A 24,575-nucleotide genomic window follows, 5' to 3' on the forward strand; every position below is an offset into this window, starting at 1 on the left:
GTGTGGTAGGTAAATGGTGGTAGTTGTTGTAACTTTCTGATCTTTTATTTCTGTTGTGGTCTTCTTCAAGACGTTTTTGATAAAGGACAAGGTTTAACCATTCTGTTTAAAACTCTCTACGATCTTTTAGCATTCTGCTTTGATGGATGTCTTATCTCAAATGTTTTTACTCTCTTGTTTAGGCATTAATTATACCACACATTATCGAGGTTGGATGATAGGTTTGTTTTTGTTTTTGAAATTCGCACAAAGCTACTCGAGGGCTATCTGTGCTAGCCGTCCCTAATTTAGCAGTGTAAGACTAGAGGGAAGGCAGCTAGTCATCACCACCCACCGCCAACTCTTGGGCTACTCTTTTACCAACGAATAGTGGGATTGATCGTCACATTATATTGCCCCCACGGCTGGGAGGGCGAGCATATTTGGCGCGACGGGGATGCGAATTCGCGACCCTCAGATTACGAGTCGCACGCCTTAACACGCTAGGCCATGCCGGGCCTGGGTGATAGGACTGGAAGTGTAGGTATCTGTCTCTGTGGGTGGGTTTTCTGTATACATTTGTGGTTATTTGTCTTGTTTGTTTGCTGATGAGTAGTCAAGAAACGATAGACTGGTTTGTTCCTCTATTTCCATAGCGAAGTGGATTCTTTTGTCTATGGAATTGAAATGTTCTATGAAGGCTGGTAAGTTTTCATGGCCGTGGTGCCAAATAACGAAGGTGTCGTCAACATAACGTCTGGAGAAACTTGGTTTTATCGGTGTGGATGAAAAGGATGTTTCTTCAAAGTCTTCCATGAAAATGTCTGCTAGGATTGGAGAGAGTAAGTGTGTTTTGGAACTAAAAGGTAATATGATGAATAATTTATTATATTTGGGGCATTTAGTACTTGTGGTCAGAGATATCACATAATAAATCTTTAAGTATCAATAAACAACTACCTGGGAAATATGCAAAGGTTTTCATATTTATATAGACTAGAACCATTTTAAAGGACTGTATTTAATTGTGGGTAAAGCACATTTACTTTTTATTTTATAGAACTATGTAACTATCAAGTAATCTGTTTACATTTGAAAAAACTTATAGGTCAGTATCAAAACATACATAGATTTGAAAATACAATATCAAGTTGTTAGGGTGAAAGTTTGAAAGTCAACCACAACAAACTAGCTTTTATACCAATTAACTGAATGTGCTGTGATTCTGTTGAGTGCATTCTGTGAAATACTATTAATCTGTGAATCAATGTTATGAAGTTATGTTGTATCTCTACTTCAAACATCACCATCCTTCCCTCTTCTCAGTCCTTTTTCAATAATATTACTGACGATGTTATTTTCATGTCTGATTTGATGTTTCAGAGACTTTAAAATGTCAGGGATCAGCCAACAAATTAAGTGATGATAAAAACAACAATCTAAACAAAAAGTAACACAATTATTTTATAGAATAAGTTTAACAGGAGCAGTTTTTAAAACACGATCCTTTTACATAACATTGTTTAACCTGTACAGATTATTAAACTTTATGAACAATGATTAAATCATGAATTTTTCTTAAATTACTAATGAGCATGTATAGCCATTCAGAACAGTATCAGTGCTACACAGTTAGAAAAACACTGTACTGGATAAACAGAAGCCACAAGAAATTTAACACTTATAGAATTGTGTAATAAAAATGATAGTTTTATAACAAAAATTATGAATTCATCCATTTTGTGAAGGATAACTTTTTAAATGCTACTGAATATTTTAAAAACATTCTAGGATTGTCCTGGGGCCTGGCATGGCCTAACGCGTTAAGGCGTGCGCTTCGTAATCTGAGGGTCGCGGGTTCGCGCCCGAGTCGTGCCAAACATGCTCTCCCTCCCAGCCGTGGGGGCGTTATAATGTTACGGTCAATCCCACTATTCGTTGGTAAAGAGTAGCCCAAGAGTTGGCGGTGTGTGGTGATGAATAGCTGCCTTCCCTCTAGTCTTACACTGCTAAATTAGGGGCGGCTAGCACAGATAGCCCTTGAGTAGCTTTGTGCGAAATTCCAAAAACAACAACAAGGATTGTCCTGGCTGTATGAAAATGTACTACCATAAATACTGCCTATTTATGTTGTTTCATAAAAAACAACTGAACATAGTTGTAATGTTTATATATTTTCAGTAGCAGTAAATGTTAAAAAGTTTAACTTCCCTGAAGTAAATTTAATACAGTATTTCTCAACTGGTTCTGTGAGTTTATGTACACCAAAACATTAGTTTAGCTTTCTCAACAAATTTAAATTACAAATAAAAGGTGATTTAATAAAAGCTATTCACACTCTATATTTGTTTTGAAAACTTTGGTTAAATAACGTCTTTTGGGATGATATATACACACACACACAAAGATAAATTTTTACAAAATCTTTGAAAGTCTAAGGTTAGTTCTACATAAGCAAGGAAGATAATTCTAAATGTCAACGCAAAGATAAATATAAGTTTGTTTGCTAGATAAATGTCAGAAAATAATTCTATAGTTTCCTTCCAAAAGATGTTCCTTTGAAATCATATTGGGTGAGGAGATTTTGCTGGAAATTTATGACTCCAATGTCTGGGAATTTTTAACAAATTTCTACCAGCAGAAAAGTAATAACAACATCAAAGTATTCTGTCTTCAAGTTCTATTGTGTTTTAAATAAACAGTATTTGCATATCAATCCTGAAATACAGTCATTAAAAGAGTAGTTGTAGTTGTTTCAAATGTTGCTGAAGATAAAGTTAGTAATGTTTTCTCTCTTGAAGATGTATAACTTTTGTACTGCACACAAAACAGAATCTAGAAGCAATCCTTCCATTTTCCTTGATGAAAAAATACATTAAACGTTTTGTACAAATGTTACTTCTTTTAGAATAAAAAATGGAACCAGTGGTGAATGTTATGAAATCTCTCATAATTATTTTTTTATATAGAAGGATAATAAAATTTCTGTTTAGTACTATAAATAATTATATAATTATATTACATTAAAAAATATTAAATAATGCACTTAAATAGAATTGTAAAACTACTTTAATTTGTAACTAACATACAATTAGGTTTATATATATAAGTGAGGTACAGATTGAGAATTTACTTAAACATTTGTTATTGAAATCAAGAAAATAAAATGCATGTAATAAATTATAAATTGTGTTTTGATACAAAGTTTATTAACACTGTGAGAGAGCAAACTCTACTTTCATTTTGTTATAATTTTATTTAGTGTTTTTTTATTATTCCTTCTATTGTTTAGTTCAACTATGAACTTTTAGTTAAAGTGTCAACTTACCTTCTAGCTAGAGCATGTTGATGTTAAGTATGTATCTATTATTAAACTGACACAAGCTTCCCATAATGGTGAGTTACGTACGTTAACGTTGTGAAAGAGCAGATGGATTTATGGTAGTAGCCAGTAACATGAGATGTACCCTCATGGTCTGGCCATGTCATAAAAATCCTTCCTTGACTTAAATGAATTAGTTTATGATGCAGTTCGAATTATTTCCCAATATTACAGTTGATCTTAGGAAGTAGTTTAAATTTGAAATATCGTTTTTTTAATTAGTTTTTAAATTCTTCTGCTTCTTTTTCCTAATTCCTTTATTTATTAAAATTAATAACACTGAGGACTAGGTTTACTAACAGTACTCATATGAGTGGTAAAATCTGTAGTTATTTAAAAGTTTTATTCTGGATTTTTTTTATGTTTTAATATTTTTTTAACCATGGTTGTACTACGATTTTGCTTTAGTCTGTTTCAACATGCATAGATCATTAAAAGTAATTTAATTAATGTTTGAATCAATGTAAAATAGTTGTGACTTGTTCACTTTGATATCCCATGTCAGTAGGGTTAATGTTTGAATGTATGTAAAATGGTTGTAACTTGTTCACTTTCATATCCCATGTCAGTAGGGTTAAAGAGACATGAAACTGGTTCTTAATCACATATACATTGTTTTCTATGCTCTGTTACTTTAAAACTATAAAACAAAATTAACACTTATTTACAGTATTCAACACTTGTGTTGGTTTCAGGAATTATATTCATATCAACAGAAAAGTCACTGACTTTGAAATCTGACAGAGTAAAGCTCAGAAATTCATTCAGTAATCCATCTGGTGAAATGAAAACCTAATAGAATATTTGATTAACAAAACTAGAAGTAAAGGTGATGATCAATGCCTGAAAAGTAAGAATATAGAATTGATAGTTCAGAAAATACCATACTGTAACATTATTTAGTTTGATAGTGTAGGAACAAACCTTATTAAGTGTTTCACATCATGAAGTAGATTTGACAATGTAGAAAAAAATATTCACATATGTAAATGTCATAGTACACAGTTAACTAAATTTGACATTGTGGATAATAATAAAATTCAGTGTGTTCAATGTCTATTACATCAACTTTTTAAATTAATTAATGTAACTTTGTTTTCTAGTATTATTAAACTATTTAATTCTAAAATGTAATAGGACTACATTGCTCTGTAGAGGAATTACGAAGGTTAAAATGATTTTTTGTTGTTTCTACAAACGTTAATATGTTCTGTACTATCAACAACTTTTATTTAATTGTGACAGTAGCAATTAATATTGTACTAAAAACATGACTGGATAGTACCATAATTATTTTTTAATTCTATCATTAGAATATTAATGACATTAGCAGTCAACTTATTAACACTAAATCTCCTCTAAAAGTAGTTCAATATCCAGGAAATTACAGTCCCATGCAAAACATTTAATACAATGTAAAAAAATTAGATTTGAGGCTACTTTCAAAAAACTTTTGAAGGTAAATGACAGGAAAAACATCAAAATCTTTGTATTTAGTACAACAGAAACTCACTGGAAGTGCTTGAGTTCAGCAAACAGTTGATATTAAAGCATTTTTCTTTTGCTTTAATAACTGTAAACAGTCTTTTAGGCATTCTTGTAATACATTTAATAAATGTTCTTTGGGATTTTGCTCTAAATGTCTATAATACACTCCCATACAATTTCTCTGGAAGTAACTTTTCATTTGTCAAGCTTTAGATTTATAAAATCCCAGATCTGCTTAACTATGTTGAGATCAGGGCTCTGTGGGACCATTGCATCATTTAAATGACTTCAGCAGTTTCTTTCTTAGCTAAATAATTTCTACATAGGTTTGTGCCAAATTTGGGATCATCGTCTTGGTAGTAAAATCTTTTACCAAATCACTGGGTATATCATGATGTGTCAGTATCTGGTTGTACTCATGCTTGTCCATTATTACATCTATTTTATAATATCTCTTATCACCTCAGCAGAAAAACATCCATAAACCATTACACTGTCTCCTCTTATGCTTCATTGTAGGTGCTATGCATCAAAGTAAGTATCCTTCTTCTGCTGGAAGTACAACCTAGGCTTTGAACTAAATATTTCAAACTGAGACTCGTCCATCCATAACACACTTTTCCAATCATCAAAAGTCCAGTTTTTGCACTTGTTAGCAAGTTTTAGCCTCTCTATAACAGCTGGGAGATAAAAGTAAAGGTATTTTAAATGCTACAGGACCAAATATTTTATTTTCATTGAGCCTTCTTGATACTGTAGATCTGGGTCATTCAGTTGTCAACAGGGATCAATGAAACATTACCATAGTGTTGAAATTTACATACTATAATGACATGGAAACATTAGCCCTAACATGGAAAGACTGACAAAGTTAATATATTCATAATCTGAAAAGTATTTCCAACAATACTTATAACTACTGACAATATAACTACTTATTGATCTCCAGGGTTTCTACACTGCCCATCTAAGCATTGAACATGCATGCTCCAATATCTTATACCACACTCCAACGACCTTCACAAATTTAAATTTGCAAAACTCTCTACCAACTTCAATGCACACTCTATCTATAAAAGCACCTCATTCAGATAATATAATCACTTTTTTAAGACATAAACCAACTCCTAACTTGGAGGTAGGGCAGAAAGTGTGAGTGGAGGTAGGTATTACTGGAAATACATTTTATGAATAGAAAAATGTTAATTTCCAAAATACAGCAAAAATCCAACATTGAGAAGGTGGAGGGGCCAGTGCAGATATGATATATAAAGAAACCATCTATATAGAACAGGATTGTACCAAGATAAATATGAAAAAGAGTGGGGGAACCATACTACACCCAGAACAGGAATACAAGTATCAGCTTGTCCAAACTGGATAGCTGAAGTTCTACAACTTGAGGTTGGAATTAAGAGGTCATAGTACTATATCCCATGTTATTAACTAAAGCTATTGGACTGCAGTATTATGTATATTTATATATACATGCACTTTTGATTAGATCTGAACCTGTAGTCATAGAGCAATTTCTTTCACACCACCAGAAGCATAACAAGAATGTAATCAACAGAAATGTGGACATACTTTATCCTCCACCTGATGAAGTAAAAATGCAACACTCCAATCTCGTAATGATGGGATGTATACTGCACTCAACTAAAGAAAAGGACTCATCTGGTCTGGAATTACAAGCATTCATTCTCACTATCAAACCAAATGAACAAGGAGTATTCTGTTTGCCCCTGGAATTATGGAAGGGACATAGAACCTGAGCTCAACCAAAAACCTAGGATAGGACCACTTTGTGTTCAGAATTATGAGGAAATAGTGGACTTCCTTCCATAAACAACATATGAAACCAACAATGATGAAAGAGAAGGGCCATTCATGCACCAATCAGAGAGCAAAGTTTCAAATCTTAGCAGGAATTATGAGTAGGATCCATCAGTGGCTGGTTCCACTTCTACTAACATCTGGAAAAAAACCTCTAGAGACATGAGTAGGAAGGCCGCCAACACTGCCCTCTTTTCCAAGAGTGGAGGAACACACTCTCTAACACTGGAGGAAAATCCTCTGTCCACCAACCCAGGGACTATAAAGTGGGAATGGTAAGAACTAGGGGGTTAATAAACATTGGGGAGTCCTGAGAGACAGTGCTCTAAAAACTGTGCATCAGGTGAATCAAGTTATCTACATTTTTAAAAGCAAACCAACTGAAGATCAGTAGGGGTGGGCAAGATTCCCATTAGATTTCCTCACGATAGTCTAGGAGTGGTGTTCCATAATAATAAAGTAATACCATCTTGTTAGCTTATAGATGGTCTTACAGAACACCTCTTTGGACAGAGCCTGTTGAAACCTGTGGTAATTATAGAGAAATTGGTTGCTAGTGCAGAATTTAAAAAAAGAAAGCATATCTTTGCCTGGGCAACACTCATTACAGAGTGGGATCCAGTGAAAAGTAAAGTGACCTTGGAAATAAGAGAGTATATAATTCAGGAAAATACTCACCTCTCGTAAAAGTCTAACAGATGTGGTCAAAATAGTGATATAAAGTAACCAAAAACCCTCAGAAGAGGAATCTGCTGACAGACCAATTAAATAATGAGACAGAAAAATATTAGGAATGGTCCAAATACCAGCCTGCATAATGTCTTCCAGAAGGCAATTAAACCAGGCAGCTAATGATGAAGAGTCACAATGAATCAGGTGAGATGTGACATGCAAAAGATTCCTCTCCATGTAAATCAATCTGTGAAGTCACCTCATTAGTGTAATGGAAGATAAGCCACAGGAAACAGATGAAACAAATGAATTAATAATCAGTTTCTAATACCTCAAACTGAGTTAGTACAAACCACATAAGACTTAAGACCCCTGACAGAACATAACAAATGATTAGAATTGAAGCAGACATAAAAATGAGAAATGAACTGGTGAGAAGGATTTATCCCCTTCCATGACTGTCAGAATCTTGGAAATAAAAGACCTACTGGGTTAAACATGGGCAAATGTAGAATGACAAAGAGTTTGATGCATGTGGATTGCAAACAACTCCAATCAATGATGTCCACAAACCAAAAACAATAAAAAATACAATTTAAGTTAAAGATTAAATAAAGAACCTATATCTAAAAGCTCAAAAGAAAGATGTGACAAAACATCTAAAACAACTGTAAAACCACAAATCACTAATTTAAAAGGTCATTTGGGCACAAACAATAGGAAAGGATTTGAGTAGACCTGATATACTGGGGTATAAAAAAAACCTTCTGATATTTGGAATACCAAAAAAATAGTAGATAAGGATGTCTTATACAAAGTCACCATAGATGAAGCAACACCCCAATCAAACACTCAAGTCATAAAACAGGATATGGTTGATACTTTAGAAAGTAGAGGGTTTAAATTCTTTTTTAATATGCCACTGACAATAAGTATTCCATTTCTGTGGGTAAACTGCCATGGTTGGCATGCATAGAGATTTAGTTAAAAAAAGAGAGAAATCTTAGAAGTCAAACCCTTATGTTGGGTAAAGTACTTCATAATTTCCAAGCATGAAGATTGAATTTCAGAACATCTAGGTGAAGAATGTCTATTTGAGATTGTCTCAACAGAGAAAGCCAATGTGGAAAAGATAGAGGTGAACATTTCTGTAGTTACTGAAAAAATGGAAACCACACATGAGGTGGCCATTAAGATGCAACAAAGAGAACTTAACAAGGAGTAGAACAAACCATATTAAAAACCCAGGATAATAGCCAATTTGGAGGAAAGGCATAGAGATGTAAACCTGTCCAGTCTTAACTGAACACATCTACTGCCTATGCTTGAGGTATATGAGACCAAAACAACTGCAGCTGAGAATTCCAATGAGTTCCAAAGGCATCGACCGATTGGGTCAAAACAAGTAATCTGTAATTAAATTCATCAATCCTAGAACACAACATGCTAAAACACTAATACAATGGGAATAAGCCCAGTAGAGAAGATCCAAGCTACACAAACAAAGGTTTTGAGAATACATGCCTCCTTGACAAGAAATCTGAGTTACTACTGTGGAATTGTCAAAATGTATCATGAAAAAGTTTCCCACCAAGACAGACCTTGAACCATTGCCCAGTGTACTGCAAAAATTTCGAGAATACTGACGTGGTGGGTAGACTCGTCTCCTGTCCAAATACCCTGGAGCTCCTGATCTTGAATATAAGTCCCTGAAGAGATGCATCTGTGAATAGATGGATTTCAGGACAAGATGGTGGAATGGGTACCCCAGTAGTGGATTGTTCCAATCTAACCACCTTTGCAATTGACAGTTTTGCTTTTGGGTAATGAGGCAGGATGATCCAAAGGACCAGAACAGTGACCACTGAAGGGACCTCATATGTGCTTATCTCAAAGGAATGAGAAGCTTGAAGGATTCTCAAATCCCCCCAAAAAATAAAACCATCCACACAGAAGGAGATGGAGACGGAAGTAAAAGCCTGAAAGGGGTTGGTTGAGTGTGACTTATGTGAGTATTGAAAAACATACCCAGATGAACGAGATATTGCACTGATAACAGAATGGATTTCTTCCAACTGATAACTAAGCCCATTTATGGCTTCTGAAAAGAGAATCTGAGTGTGTTGTTTTATTGGTTGACTAAATGGAGCCAGAAGGAGCCAGTCATCTGTATAATGATATGTGCACAGGCCCAAGGAATGCAGGCAATAAGAAAAACTTGAACAACTCTGCAGAAGATATAAAGTGCTCCTGCAAGACCAGAAGGTAAAGCCCTGAATTGCAGCACCTGACCCTTATGCACAAATATGAGAAACTTAGAGGAAGATTCTGCTGTTGGAATAAGTGTCAGTAACATCGAATTTGATTATCCAGAGCCATGGTGCAAAGTGTCATAGTAGGTTGAAAAAGGAATACATTGTAAAGTGAGGAGGATCTTAAAACTGGTTGAGTTGAGACAGAACAATAACTGGATGCCAATCTCCTGTCTTCTTGGTTATACTGAATAAATAGAAATAAAATCTCGAAAGAACAGGACTCACTTTCTCTACTGCCCTTTTGACTAATAACTCTTATAGCCTAGGAATAAAGCTCCATTTACTGTGATTCTCTTGGAGGTTAAAAGCAACAGGTTGGGCAGATAATGGTGGATCCCTGGTAAAAGAAGTTTAGATGTCCATGAAATAGTCACTAACACTGTTGTTGTCAGTCTGCCCAAGCTGAAGAACCTCAAGAGAAAGGAATCTATTGTGGGAACCAATAGACCTGGGAAACAGGTGGGATTGAGAAACAATAAGGGCCAATACTCCCAAGTTACTGCCAGATGCTAATGAAAGACAAGAAGCCAAAGACAATAAAGAAAAATGTATACGGACTGTATCAATTCATGATTTTAACATCTCTGGAACTCCAGTAAACAACATGTAATGGAGAAAAGGAGCTTCACATAACACCCTGAGGGCAGAAAACGTAAAAAAAACCTTTTCTAATTAAGCATCTCTACTCAATAAATCACCAGAGCAAACAAGCCAGTAAACCAAACAAAGAACTGAAAAATACAATCTTACAGAAGCAGATATCAACAAAAATCATCAACTCGTCCTCTGTATCTTAACTGTAAATCTTTTAGTGTGAATAGCAATATTACAAAGAAGAAAAACCAAGTAGTCAACTGTTGTCCTTTTCACCAACCAGACAGGAGTAGAGTTAAATACAATTGGAGGGATCCCTAAAACCTCACAAGCTCGAATAACCAACTAAAGGGGATAGAGAAAGTTGATCAAAACGATCCTCTGTTGAAGCCAACATCTGAACATGTGGCAAAACTAGTTTAGGTGTACAAAATCTCAACTAAATTATTGTCTTCACGCAGCCAATAAAAAGATAAATTGTTTGTTTGTTTGTTTTTAATTTCGCACAAAGCTACTCGAGGGCTATCTGTGCTAGCCGTCCCTAATTTAGCAGTGCAAGAATAGAGACAAGACAGGAAGTCAACAACACCCACCACCAAACTATTGGGCTACTCTTTTACCAACAAATAGTAAGATTGCCCGACACATTATAATGCCCCCACGGCTGAGAGGGTAAGCATGTTTGGTGTGACATGGATTCGAACTTGCGATCCTCGGATTACTAGTCGACAACTTTAACAACTGGCCATGCCGGGCCAGCAACAACAGCGCCCAGAGATCTCGACACGTGCAGCGCTTCTTCTAGAAGCCAGGAATCGCTAACCAAGACGCCCATTTATCCTTCAGAGACAACCAACACTATACCCAAGTAGCCAAAAGACAACTCCAAAACCTAACCTAACAACGAGACAGAAGACATGCACGAAACAAACAAGCAGAAGCCACCAGCTATAATTGTCGAAGGCATACCGGTGACATTCAACCAGACCGCGACAGCCAAAAGGTTACTTTCACTGAAGTTCGACGTCTTGCCCGCGGCGGCCTTCTCATCAAATGCCATCACTTCAAGAACTACTTCAAGCTATGCAAACTCTAAGCGGCCAAAGCCTTCGAAGATGCCGATCTCAACATTCGCGTTCTAGGTGAACGTACCGCGACGAAAACCATCATAATGAGGGTCATCGACCGAGACATCATTCCACAAGAAATTATAGAAGAACTTCCGAGTCAATGAATTTAAACCACCAACTTGGGCAGTATCAAATAATTCAAAACGGGCCAACCAACGTTGTCAGCCTCAAGAACGTCACTCAGTCCACCTACATCATCATCAATCAAAGAATCCAAGCATGCAGCACCAATCAAAGTACTTCAGTGTTTCAATTGCCAGAAATTTCAGCATACCTATGTAGCCTGCACAGTGTCTTCCAGATGCGTCAGAGGTAGTGGACTTCACCAAGTTACACACTGTTCCAAAAAGAGAGAGAAAACGACCCGTGTCAATTGTGGTGGAACACACGCCGCATCATACAGGGGATGCCCAAGTTTTCGCAAATCCTTATCCACAAGAGAAACAGATTCACCCAAATGAAGAAGTTTCCACCAACGACCACAGAAAATTCACCTAACAACATCGTCAGCAATCCAAATTAGCAGGCTTACCAATGTTCCAGGGACCCCGACAACTCGTCGAACAGATGTTCAGACTCAGAACAGATGTTATTGCTGACGCCACTGTCAACCCACGACCAAGGACACACTCTTCACAAACTCATCGTATACTGATGCAGAAATTCGTAGCTTTTGTCACAGATGTGGTCAACCGGTCAGCGACAGGCGATATCCTGTAAAGGGACAAAATGATTTTAGACGTGGTCAAGTCAGTTCCATATGGCTTCATGACAAGTAAAGCTGAAGCACTCAGATAATTCGTCTTCGCTCAGATCTACCAGGTGGATGATCAGATATGTTATTAAATATACGTTCAATTAGCGTGCAAGAAAATATAAACTATAGAAAAATATAAACTGTTTGATCTCTGTCCAAAAGAAAATATAGACCTGTTAGCTGTATTTCCAAACAAACAAAAATGCAGCTTCCACTTTTCTCAGTGATAAAATGTATACCAAACGTCAAATAAGTCGACATAAAGATGCATATGCCGATAGAATACTTGTATGATATTGTTTTAGTTTATTCTGGAAACGCGTCGGCTTAATACAATTATAGCTGGTGTTGTTACGGCTTCCTCCGTTATGTTTTTAAATATACATCTGTTCTATATGTTGCTCAGCTCATGAGTAAAGATCTGTGCAACTGCCAGCTGTTAACCAAAAACGAATAACTCTGTCCAGAAACGTTGGTTAAAATATTGTGTTTACTAGGTAGAAGTTATCTTCTCACTTTGATGTTCGGCAGTGAGAGAAAAAGGTTGGACTGGAAGTTGGTGCAGGTTGTTTACTTTTGTTCTGATCTCCTAGCAGCCAGTGTATTTCTAGAAGCCAAGGTAAAGTTCCTTATGTTTGGATATTAAGATGTTATAATCAGAATTAGAGTTGCTTTTGACAAATACCGTCACATTATAACGCCCCACAGCTGAAAAGGCAAGCATGTTTGGTGTGACGGAGATTCGAACCCGCGATCCTCAGATTACGAGTCCAGTGCTTTAACCACATGGCCATGCCGGGCCGAACCTATTGGTTTTTCCATTCCTGGTAATATACTGGAACAGGAATCACTCCAGTTGACTTTCTCCATCTGAAATATCTCTTAACACTATTACAGATGATGAATTCCATTTCAGACCACAGATCTCTCTGAATTCTTCAATGTTGTGTTATTACTTCGTGCCTTCCCCATTTGTTGTAACCTGGTGCTCAACTTTTGGTGATTAAATTCATGTGTAGCGTATAATGGTTTGGTATTTATAAACCGTGAAGCAATTTGGAGCATTATGTAAAACAAACAATACCTTTGTGATCACACACAGTGGAAATATTTGGAGCAACTCTTTATTTCGGTACAACATCTTTTACCAGGAAGAACGCTTCCTTGATATCAGTTACTCAAGTATAGCATTGTGTATAGAAGCTTCCAGCAGTGAGGAATATTTCAAACTTTCTCTCTGCTGAAACTATATGATCCACCTAATAAGAAAGTTAAATAATAATATTTTAAAATCCACTAGTCTTTTTCACTATGTAAGGGTAAAGTTTATTGTTAATTTTCTTATGAACATAATGTTACCAATACATCAAAATAGTTAATTCTTCAACATACCATATTTTAAATTGTAGTGTGAAAGCTTTATACAAACAGACGAAGAATTATTACAATTATGCTTAAAGACTTTAGCGTTGATCTTTAACATTTTAAACACTACATTCTTAATGTAGTCTTTGGGTGTTTTACAAAATTAGTATTATGTATAATAACAACATTCTAACCACACTATCTTTGTAATATCCTATGTAGACGACGCATTTTCCTCAATTCAAGGGTTCGACTGAGCTACAAGAAATACTTGACGAAGAAAGTAGTGCTTGAAAATATAACGAGATATTGTCTTAAGGCAAATATAATTCTTGAAGTCAGTGTGGAAGCTGTTAGATATTTTTAACTTAACATGTATTATCAGAATAAAAATTAAAGTAACTTGTACATTTCATAGTAAAATGCTGTGAGAGTATAATTAAGTCGTTATTTTATGTGTGTTTCAGAATGAGAAAATTCGGAACTTCGAAACTTTTGAAGCTACAACTGCCGTCTATTTTACTGGGACTGTTTACTGGACTTATTGCAAGCCTTTTGGTGCATCGGGTGGTAAGACGAAGTTATGACAACCCATTTCCAAACAGACTTGAGCCTATTTCCAGTTTCCACATAAGTCATCTTCGTGCTCTTATAGAGGAAGTCTCGTGTCGTTCCGTGAAAATCGGAACCCGGGGAGGATTTTGTCTCTCACCAACGGACCCGATAAAAGGAGGTAATAATATGTGGTGTCCAAAGCTTTCAGCAACCTTGGACAATTTATTTAAACATCAAACTATTGGAGATTTTGGGTGTGGATTAGGACATTACGGCCGCTACTTTCTAAGACGAGGAGATCGCCTCATGCCATATAGTCCAACAGTGGAGGAATCGATATTTTTAAACAGATCCGAGGTTGTAGCTGTCTTGAAGGAGCCACAGAAGATTGCAAGTTGGACTGGTAAAAGTATACAGTCAATAACAATTAGAACTTTTGATGTCACTCGAAGCATGAATAAACTACTACATGAGCAAGTGTGTAAAACTACTGTTGCCTGTAATAAGCGTTAATAAAATTTAAATCTGAATATTAAACTAGTCAGTGCAGAGAAAATTTGACCTCAACCCATTATTTGTCGTTTACCCTCTTTTGAGTGAAGGTTTTTAATTATATTAATTTCTCTGTAAATCGCGAGGTATGAAGGACAATGAAGTAGTTGTTAGAAATGAATATAAAATTCATTTCTCCCCATGTTTATTTGAATGTTAAAATGAATACAACATTTTATAATTATAATGTCACGTATTACAGTATTGTTCCGAAGCCCCCAGTGTCACAGTGGAATATCTGTGAACTGACACAGGCTAGAAACAAGGATTTGATACCCGTGGTGGGCAGAGCACAGATAGTCATTGTGTAGCTTTGTGATTAACTCCTAACAATCAGGCCCGGCATGGCCAGGTAGGTTAAGGCGTTCGACTCGTAATCTGAGGGTCGCGGGTTCGAATTTCCGTCGCACCAAACATAGTCGCGACGTTCAGCCGTGTGGGCGTTATAATGTGGTGGTCAATCCCACTATTTGTTGGTAATAAAAGAGTAGCGTTAGAGTTGGCGGTGGGTGTTGATGACGAGCTACCTTCCTCTAGCCTTACACTGCTAAATTAGGGACGGCTAGCGCAGATAACCGTCGTGTAGCTCTGCGCGAAATTAAAAGCAATCAAATCATGTTTAGAACGTTATACCATTGTTTGCTTTTTGATATAAAACTATTATAAATAGCTTCACTGAGGCGCATTTCATTGTACAATAGTGTTATTTAATTTGTGTATTCATCTCTTTTTGTAAAGTACGTGATTATCAGCCCTCTTGTGGAGGATTCTTTAATAAATACATACACCTGATTGGTAGAAAAGAACAGCAAGACAGACAGCATGTAGCAGCTTGAACAACTCTGTGTTCACCTCCTAAAATATATTTATATTTGAATGAAAACAGAGGCGTAATGATGAATATTAAATGGTATATTCAAGTAACGTGGGAGTAAACACGTGCGACTTGTTTTCAAAGTATATCATAATATCAGTTATATAGTTTTATCCCTGGTGGGAACACCACAGATTTATCGGGAATATTGTCAGTAGAAATAAAAAACACATACATAAAATTTTACTGAGTGTGTATGGAAAACCTTCCACACTAAATGATAAGGACACCATTTCAGACCATGAACACGTTATAATGGTCGATTTTAAAAACCGAGACAAAAGAATGAAATGAAAAGGTAGCAGAGAAGCCTGAAATATAACATATACAAAACGTAAGATATACAGTACGTGTGTTTACACCCACAAAAACTTCGACATTTAGAACTCACGATTTTTGTTCCTCGCCTTTTAACTTGATTCGTTGGAAATTTTTAAAAGCTTTGTCATGAACAAGACTGATATTATATATGAAAGGAGGTCACATGTACATAATTACTGACGAGCCAAGAAAGACTCTCGGGGGGCCTGCAAATAATTGTGGTGGAAATTTTGTCGCATTGATTCTATTCTCATATTTTGCATTGTTATACTTATGTTTCTGTTGTTTTAACTGTTGTCGCTTTACGTCTATTCTGTAATTTTAAATGTCATCCTCTGATTCTGTTCTGTTAAACTGCTGTCCCTTCTGTTCTGTAATCTTAAGTGTTATTCTTATGTTCTGTTCTATAAATCGAAATGTCATTCTCTGATTCTGTTCTGTTAAACTTCTGTCCCTTCTGCTTTGTTATCTTAAGTGTTACTCTTATATTCTATTCTGTAATTTTAAATGTCATCCTTTGATTCTGTTATATTAAGTGCTGTACTTGTTCTTCGAGCAGGTTTTGATGGAGCAGGTAACATAGAATCCGTCATTAAAAACAGATTTATCAAATTCCTTGACCTTTCCGAAGAGCAGCATCTTCCAGAAAAATACCATTGGGTGATGAGTTTGGAAGTGGGAGAACACATCCCAGTTGTCTTTGAAGACATTTTCTTTGAAAATATTGCTCGCCATGCATGTAGAGGTAGGAAGTTTACTTGTTATCACCTCACATCAGCAATATATTCGGTGTCTTACTTAACTGTGATGCTTACAGAAGGTGATGTACATATCTTATGTCTAACCAAAACTGTAACATATTCTCACTCATTTTCTCTCCACATACATAACACAATACATTAAAGTCTCTTGCAAAAATTCCGTAATCAACATTTCTCCACTTAGATGATAACTGTCTGCCTAAGTAATTTTTATTTTAAACTGGCATTAAACAAAAGAAAAGCTGGAAGACAATACGAAAGAGCCTATACCTTGTGATCTCCAATAGTCCTGGAAGGGATTATTTTGGTTCATTGTGTATTCAATTCGGAAGAACATTCACCTGAACATGTTCAAGACATTCACACCAAGAGCTAATACAATAATTGTGTGCCTCATCTTGATCACAAGGGAGTCATACCAAAAGGTCGCCATCATTCGGTGAGCTGGGTGTGACATCATGGCTACACCATATTAGAATATAATACATAATGTAAGACAGCTGAGCCCAATATGTCGCCGTGAAGGGTCAACTAAAATAGACAATGTCGACCTGTGTGGCGTTTAGGTTTAGGCTTTGTGACTCTTTGTCTTAAAGGTAAATGTAGTGTCAAACCCTAACCGTTTCTTGGAATACACTTTTCTTCGAACATTCTAAAGTCCGCATCAAATTTTTATTTATTTATTTACTGTTTGACAACAATGTGCAATATTGTATTCACAGGTGTAGTTTTGTCCTGGGCAGCACTTGGTCAGAAAGGACATCACCACGTGAACTGCCGGGATAACAAGTACGTCAAAGCCAAGATGGCAAAGTTAGGATTTTACAATGACTTGAAGACAGAACAGATGGTTCGTGCAGCTACACCAGTCAAGTACTTTAAAAAAACGTTGATGGTGTTCCAAAGAACCTCACCACTAACTGACGAGAGTTGTGTTAGAAGAGCAAATATATAAAAAATCTTTGTATCTTTGTAATTGCATTTAAGTATATTTCAATTACCGCAGTGATAACTATGTTGTTTAGTAATATGATTTCTAATACCAGCTGTCTGTAAAAGTCTTACACTTTAACTTAACATTATAAGTTTCGATAGTTATTTTTATGTTTAAGAAATGCTTATTGGGCGTTAATTTGTTTTTATTCATAAATGAGTTCATGCAAATATAAACAGATTTTCTAACATCCAAACGTTTAGTTCTAAATAAAACGTCCTCATGGGTAAAGTATGTGTCTCAGTTTGTAAAGTTTGGTAAAATTACTGCACCATTCGGTCTGTGTTTTAACTATAAAAGTTTGTGTTGATTTACAAATTTTAAATGTCTTGAAAAATAATTATTAGATTTTAACGATATTTCTCAGAGTAAAGATGAATTTAGATGAAAATAAAAAACTGTTTTTACCAATAACAATGAAATATACAATTAATTTGATGGTTCTTAAAAGGAATTTTTAATTTATCTGAATAAATGACCTTTATTTTCTTCATGAGGTAATTATACGTCTTCTCCCTTCTACATTCTCACAGTATATGATCACCTAGGAAACACGATATTGTTTCTGTGGAAATCCAGTGACGTAGTTTATAATATCCATGGGTTATCAAGATATCCAACCGCGTGACTCTACAAATCAAACAAACTTGCATAAAAATAACACACGGAATAATCTCCAAAGCGATGGGTATGAAGACATGTCATCCATCTTTAAATGTGTGGAAAACCAAAACAAAGAAACAAAAAAATAATAATAATTGTACATTTTAATCGACAATTTTCAAAAACCAGACACCAAATGCAAGCTAATTTTATTTATATCGTAAATGTCAAAACGGACCGTGAGCACGTAACCTTTTATGTTGTTACTCATTGGATGACGAGTGCTGTATTACCAAACGACTGGACGTCTTTGTTATTAAAGTAAATTTAGGAAAGCAAATTTTAAAATTAAGGTGTATATAAACAACATGTTCTGAACATTTGTGGTATTAATGAACTAAGTACATTTTGTCACAGCCTTTGATAAACACAGGCAGAAAAGTATCATATTTTTAACCTATAAAAAACCATGAACATTACAGACATGTTCTGTTGTAAGGTTAATTGTAAATCTCATACAGAAACAGATATGTCATGGTAATATGGTTGTATAACACGGTTGTTGATTCGGGTGAATTTAGAGTAACAACACATGGTATTTATGAATATCATATTCGTTGATTATGGTGCCAAACAATATAAAAAAGTTTCCCCTAATTCTTTGATAGATTTTACCTTTAATTAATTATAAAACTGTCTCTGCATATAAAGTTCCTTATGTTGGGATATTAAGATTTTATAATCAAAATTAGAATAGCTTTTGACGAATACCAATATCAGTGTTTATAAATATTGAAGTTACGGTCGGTAAATCCCCGTCACACTAAACATCCTCACCCTTTCAGCCGTGGGAGCGTTATAATGTGACGGTCAATCCTATTATTCGTAAGTAAAAGAGTAGCTCAAGAGTTGGCGGTTGGTGGTGAACACTTGCTGCCTTTCTTCTAGTCTTATACTGCCAAATTAGGGACGGCTAGCGTCCTAATTTTTAACATATTAATTGTTGGCCCAAAAAATTTTGATTTACTACACATTATTAATTATACTACTATAAAGCAATTTCACCTGTCATAAATAAATTATTGTAAAGTGTTAAAACTGGTCCTCCAATAGTGTCGTACTGTACGACTAGTGTATCTAAACGCCTTCTACTACGACACTAACCCATTATCACTATTGAAAATTTAACGATATCTGTATATGACCATACGAATTAATTCTTGTATATTTTTAGCAAAATAAACTGCTCAAAATTTTAAGAAACAGACGTGCAGTTCGGTCTGTCATTCAGATTAAATTATTTCACGGATTTATGATTCTTTTTTCAATTCTCATTATTGATCTAAGAGAATACTTAAAGTTTTTTAAAATTTTTAGAAGAGAAAAATTTCGTCTTCATTCTTATCTCTTCTTCAGAGCACAACTTTCGATCGAGTTCTCCAGGTCGATCCCTCAGAAGAGGACCATTCGCGCCAACAATAGCGACATCTCGTGTAAAACGACTATTAGACTTGGTATAAAATTATGATGGCTCCACAACTTTTTCTCATAGTGTGTGAACGTCTATTTTGTCCTTAAAAGGTAGACCATACCATTTTATTTAGGTCATGTATTTTATTGCCACAATCGGTAGCAACTTTATATTTTGTTTGATTTTCTTTTCTAATTAATTACCATAGTATATCATATTAATTCTGTTTGTTAGTAATTTTCAGTAAGACTCCACGGATTTTTAGCTAATATGCCCCGATTTCAAATCGAGGTTGAATTTTGTTATTATATTTTATACCGTGTTTTTTTTTTAATTTCGCTCAAAGCTACTCGAGGTCTATCTGTGCTAGCTGTCCCTAACTTAGCAGTATAAGAAGAGAGGGAAAGCAGCTAGTCATCACCACCCACCGCCAACTCTTAGGCTATTCTTTTTCTAATGAATAGTGGGATTCACTGTAACATTATAACGCCCCCATGTCTGAAAGGGCGATCATGTTTCGTGTGACGGAGGTTTGAACCCAGACCCTCAGATTACGAGTCGAGAAAGCCCTCGTGTAGCTTTGCGCGATATTCAAAAAACAAGCAAACAATGCATTCTAACTTATGTAAGCAATAACGTAAAAAAGGTGATATACTGTACTCATTACCAGTTTGATATTTAGTTTCGCTTTGAAAATACGACATGCTTTTATCGAATATTATCTACGCTACCTTTCATTAAGTTTGAGGTGTTTCCAGTTTAGAAACCTTCCAGTATTTGTTCTTTTTAATATTTTTCACACACTTGTCTATTTTCTAAACTCAAGGAAAGTAAATAGCCCACAACGGCTACAGTGAAAGCCTAGGCTACTCTTTATCAATGAATAGTTTGATTGACAATAACATAATTATAATGCTACGATAGAAAAGACAAGCATAGGAAAGGACAGTGTCAGAGCGCGAATTTTTTTTTGGTAAAATAAATAGCGAATAGTCACAATAGAAGTGATGACTACATTCGGCACAATGATTGGCATCCAGATTGTAGGCTATGTTCAATGAGACAGGACCCGGCATGGTTAAAGAACTCGCTTCCAAGTCCGAGGGTCGTGTATTCGAATCCCAGTCATACCAAAGACGCTCGCCCTTTCAGCCGTGGGGGCGTTATAATGTAACGGTCAATCCCACTATTCATTGGCAAAAGAGTAGCCCAAGAATTGGCGGTGTGTGTGATGATGATTAGCTGCCTTTTCGAAATTAAATAAAAACAAAACAATAAAAGATTGAGACAAGTAATGAATCAAAAATTCATCCATACTAATCATACAATTTAAAAGTATTATAGACATTTCATCAAAAGTCGATTCGAATATAGCAAATGAAGAGAAAAATGATACGATAGTATACACTGAAAGAAACAAAACTGTGTGAAGAAATAGTAAAATGGATGACAGACTGAGCTACACGACTTTTTCTTACAAAGTTGGACAGCTTATCTCTATAAATAATACACAAGAATTAATTAGTACTGCCATATACGTATATTCTTATATATTCAATATAAATATTTGGTTAGCGAAGTAGAGAAAACAACTCGAACACTCCAAGAGTTCGTGACAGCTCTTCTTTGCGCTTTTTGCAATCTTCACTGGTTGTAGCTGGAACTCCTTGAAAGATAAGGTTCAATTATCAGTTGTGAATTAAAAGACGTATTTATTATAAAACCTTACATCATTGTAATATCTACTGTTATCTACAATGTGGAGCATAAAATGTTAATTGCACTATTCCTTAGTAGACAACTAGTCCGATATTTAGCGATGGATAAATATCTAGGTTTTATCATGAGCTTTTTAGTTCGGCCTGTTGGTTTTACGAACGACAGAAACTGTATTTTGATATCAGAACTATTTTGAACAATAAGTGTGACTGTCGATACCATTTCAGACATCTTTAACTATAAAGATTTCACTGTAGTTACAAAATTAATAATTTACCATTCTTTAACTCCAAAATCGAAAATTCTTTAATTCTACAATAAATTCATCTCTATACAGCTTTTCATTTTGTCTCGCTAAACTACGTTATAACCAACTCAGAATCAAATGGTTCAGATGAGAAAGTGTAAAAGAATTACAGACATTTGTGAAGAACTGATTCCAAAAGAGCTTCTAGAAAAAGGAAAACGACATTACATGTATATTTTAATACACGTAAATACATATCTAATAATTACATATTCTCTGGTATCAGTAGTACGAGCCCAAAATTTCTGAAAGACGCTGTGAAAGAATGTTAGTATGAATGACAGATTGGTCTACATGTTTTCTCTTACAAGGCTGTACTGATTATCTCCCTGAATAATACACAAGAACTAATTAGTACAACCTTATACATATATTCTGAAATACTCACTGTAAATAATGAGTTATTATTAGCGTAAAAAACGTTTAATCACACAATTAATCTATACGCTAATAGTTAATGAGGCCTTCTCTTTGCGTTGTTAGACTTTTGTCAACATTAACTCGGGTTTCTCGAGGGTGTGACGTTCATTGTACCACTTCATGGTGGAAAACAATACAATTTAAATCATCTTTACTTATAAAGATCGAACTGTCGTTACGGAGTAAATTTTAACGATTATTTTCACCTACTGTTAAAAATCCTTAAATTCTCGAAAAACGTAGGCTATAAACAGCAGCACTTTTAATAAAGATATATCATTATGAAACAAACTCAAATTAAAATGATACTGAGAAGATAATTTAAAATAATTGCAGATATTTAAACAAAATCTGATTCAAACACAGTAAACATTTCAGGACCACGCTTATGTATGTGAACCGTGAAATGCAAATGTCAACGTCCAGTGCTCTCCCACCAAAAGTTCCAGAAGCCTTTACTCAGTATTCATTAAGAATGTTCATCTTTCTAGAACTCCAGTCGAAATACAACATTCTCTGGAAACAATTACTTCCTCGAAACTTCATGCAGCTCACAGAATCCACTCCAAGATTACAGGCCTACCAACTCATTGTGTAAAAAGTCGTGACTCGGCACAAACAGGTAGCTGATTATATACTAAACCACGGATTCACCCTACACTATTTTATTTTAGTGCCGAACGACCCCGGCGTCGACCAACTCCACTTCAACATGTCAAGTCTGTCAGTCAGAGTACCCATTGTCCAGTAAGCTTTTCTACTTCATTGATGCCTATTATCTCTGCTGCCAGCAACATATCCACACTCAATTCTAAGAAGAAAGAGAAGAACACTCTGACCGACTTTAACAGTAATCTTCAACAGCGATCTAATCCAAAGAAGACAGCTTCAAGCCAGACTCAAAACACGCAAGTCAAGACTACAGATGCGTCAATCGCAACAGACATCAAAGTCACATTCAGTAATGCGACACAAACCAGATTAGCAAGAAGACACAAATCTTTCCAGACAGAAATAGAACAACTGATCGAATCGGATAGAATCGAGTATTCACGTTTATATCCAGGAACGGCTCACCTATATCCTGGTGCCCTAAGCTAGTCTGATGATGATCCATAGTTTCTCTAATTCATAAGTCTTTTTGTTGTTTTTTCTCCTTAAATCTTTACTAACCACGATTTCCTCTTCAGCAACTTCCAGGCACGGTCAGGGTTGATTATTCGGCGCCCTGTTCCTGAAAGTGGATTTTCTTGGGTACTCCCGTTTCCTCCCACAACAACTTCTGAGGCTTTTGGATCTACAGATCCCTCCTGCCGCCCTGAATGACCCTAAGTCATATATTAGCCGTTGATCTGGTCGCTCGATCTAATTCTTAAATATGCAGTTAGGTTAATAGAAAGTATCTTTCTGAGCACCCCCGGTTATCTGTATTTCCTTAGGGAAGAGGGAATTCAAACCGAAACAACTGTCAGTATTTTATTTTTGTCTTACCCTAACTTACGGAATGTCATTGCTAAACTGAGCTGTTTCCTTAATTGTAGGTAAAATTTTAAGCTCCTCTTGAGGTCATGCTGTCATTTCCCACACTTTGTATTTCTTTTTATCTATTTGCTCAACTTCCTTGAAATTATCTTGTAGTCTGGATCCCCAAAGTAAACTAACGTGATAATGAATTCACAATTTTTCGTAATGTATTGTCAGTTTTTACCTTTTTTGTAATTGAGCAAAAAATAACGTGTTTATAACAGCCAGAAATCAGGAGCTTAACACATGCTTTTTTTATATACACTTAAAATTGACATCAAAATCTAAGAGGAACAATGAATCGTATTTAATACTTTTAACAATATGAAACATTCACTCGAGAAAATAATTGAAGGTTATCAAATTATCTGGTTCTGAATTAATTTATTTTACTAAGGAACCAATAATTTGGTATATCAATATATTTGTTGATTTTATACAATTATTACCACGAAATTCGCAAAACCAATTTAATTACAACGGGTCATTTTATGCATACAGTCCATTCTACTTTGGGTTTGTTCAAAACGAAAAGAAGTCCGAGTTGTCGACACAGTGGTAAATTATTATTATAACGACGTTTGTAAGAAAGATAATTGTTATGGATTAATATTCATACTTTATAGTTTTATATCTCAGTGAAGCACATTCTGATAAACTGTATATCAAAACACTGAAAATAGTGAGGTGTCCGTGATAAACATGTTATTTGCTAAAGCAGCTAATTAAAGTGTTTGTCTCACAAACTGTCACATTACAATAAAAGTACTTTTACGACTATACCCATACTTTCATCTAATGGATAAATGTCACTAGATTATTTATGTGGTGTCTTCATTTTACATTTTTGGTTTACTTTTGAAAGAACATTTAAACACAAAAATTAATGTTTTGCAAGAGACCCCTGAATTTTGCCATAGTAATGAAAGCCCTGACGATATACGAATAGGACCACA

At 35.3% G+C, this 24,575-nt stretch overlaps 2 protein-coding genes across 16 annotated transcripts in view; one reads left to right on the forward strand and one right to left on the reverse strand.

The window, feature by feature from the left end:
* The first annotated feature begins 541 nt into the window (after positions 1-541).
* LOC143236140 (uncharacterized) lies at positions 542-18,047 on the forward strand. 2 transcript variants are annotated; one of them, XM_076474436.1, is made up of 4 exons: positions 542-845; positions 13,986-14,476; positions 16,380-16,565; positions 17,304-18,047. In XM_076474436.1, the coding sequence occupies exons 2-4, from the start codon at positions 13,987-13,989 to the stop codon at positions 17,534-17,536; spliced, it is 909 nt and encodes a 302-aa protein (XP_076330551.1). In that variant the 5' UTR covers positions 542-845; position 13,986; the 3' UTR covers positions 17,537-18,047. The 2 variants fall into 2 exon arrangements, with proteins under 2 accessions (XP_076330551.1, XP_076330544.1); XM_076474429.1 differs by lacking the exon at positions 542-845 and adding an exon at positions 12,608-12,772 and having other exon boundaries at positions 17,304-18,044.
* Positions 18,048-20,944: 2,897 nt separating this feature from the next.
* Positions 20,945-24,575, reverse strand: part of LOC143244412 (CMP-sialic acid transporter-like) — a 42,261-nt gene continuing 38,630 nt past the window's right edge. For all 14 annotated transcript variants that reach the window (XM_076489018.1, XM_076489016.1, XM_076489009.1 and 11 more), the window contains one exon: positions 20,945-21,315. The gene's annotated coding sequence lies outside the window, so the exon portion shown is untranslated. The remainder of the gene's footprint in view (positions 21,316-24,575) is intronic.

This window comes from Tachypleus tridentatus, chromosome 2 (genome assembly GCF_004210375.1).
Source record: "Tachypleus tridentatus isolate NWPU-2018 chromosome 2, ASM421037v1, whole genome shotgun sequence".
Taxonomy (NCBI): Eukaryota; Metazoa; Arthropoda; class Merostomata; order Xiphosura; family Limulidae; genus Tachypleus; species Tachypleus tridentatus.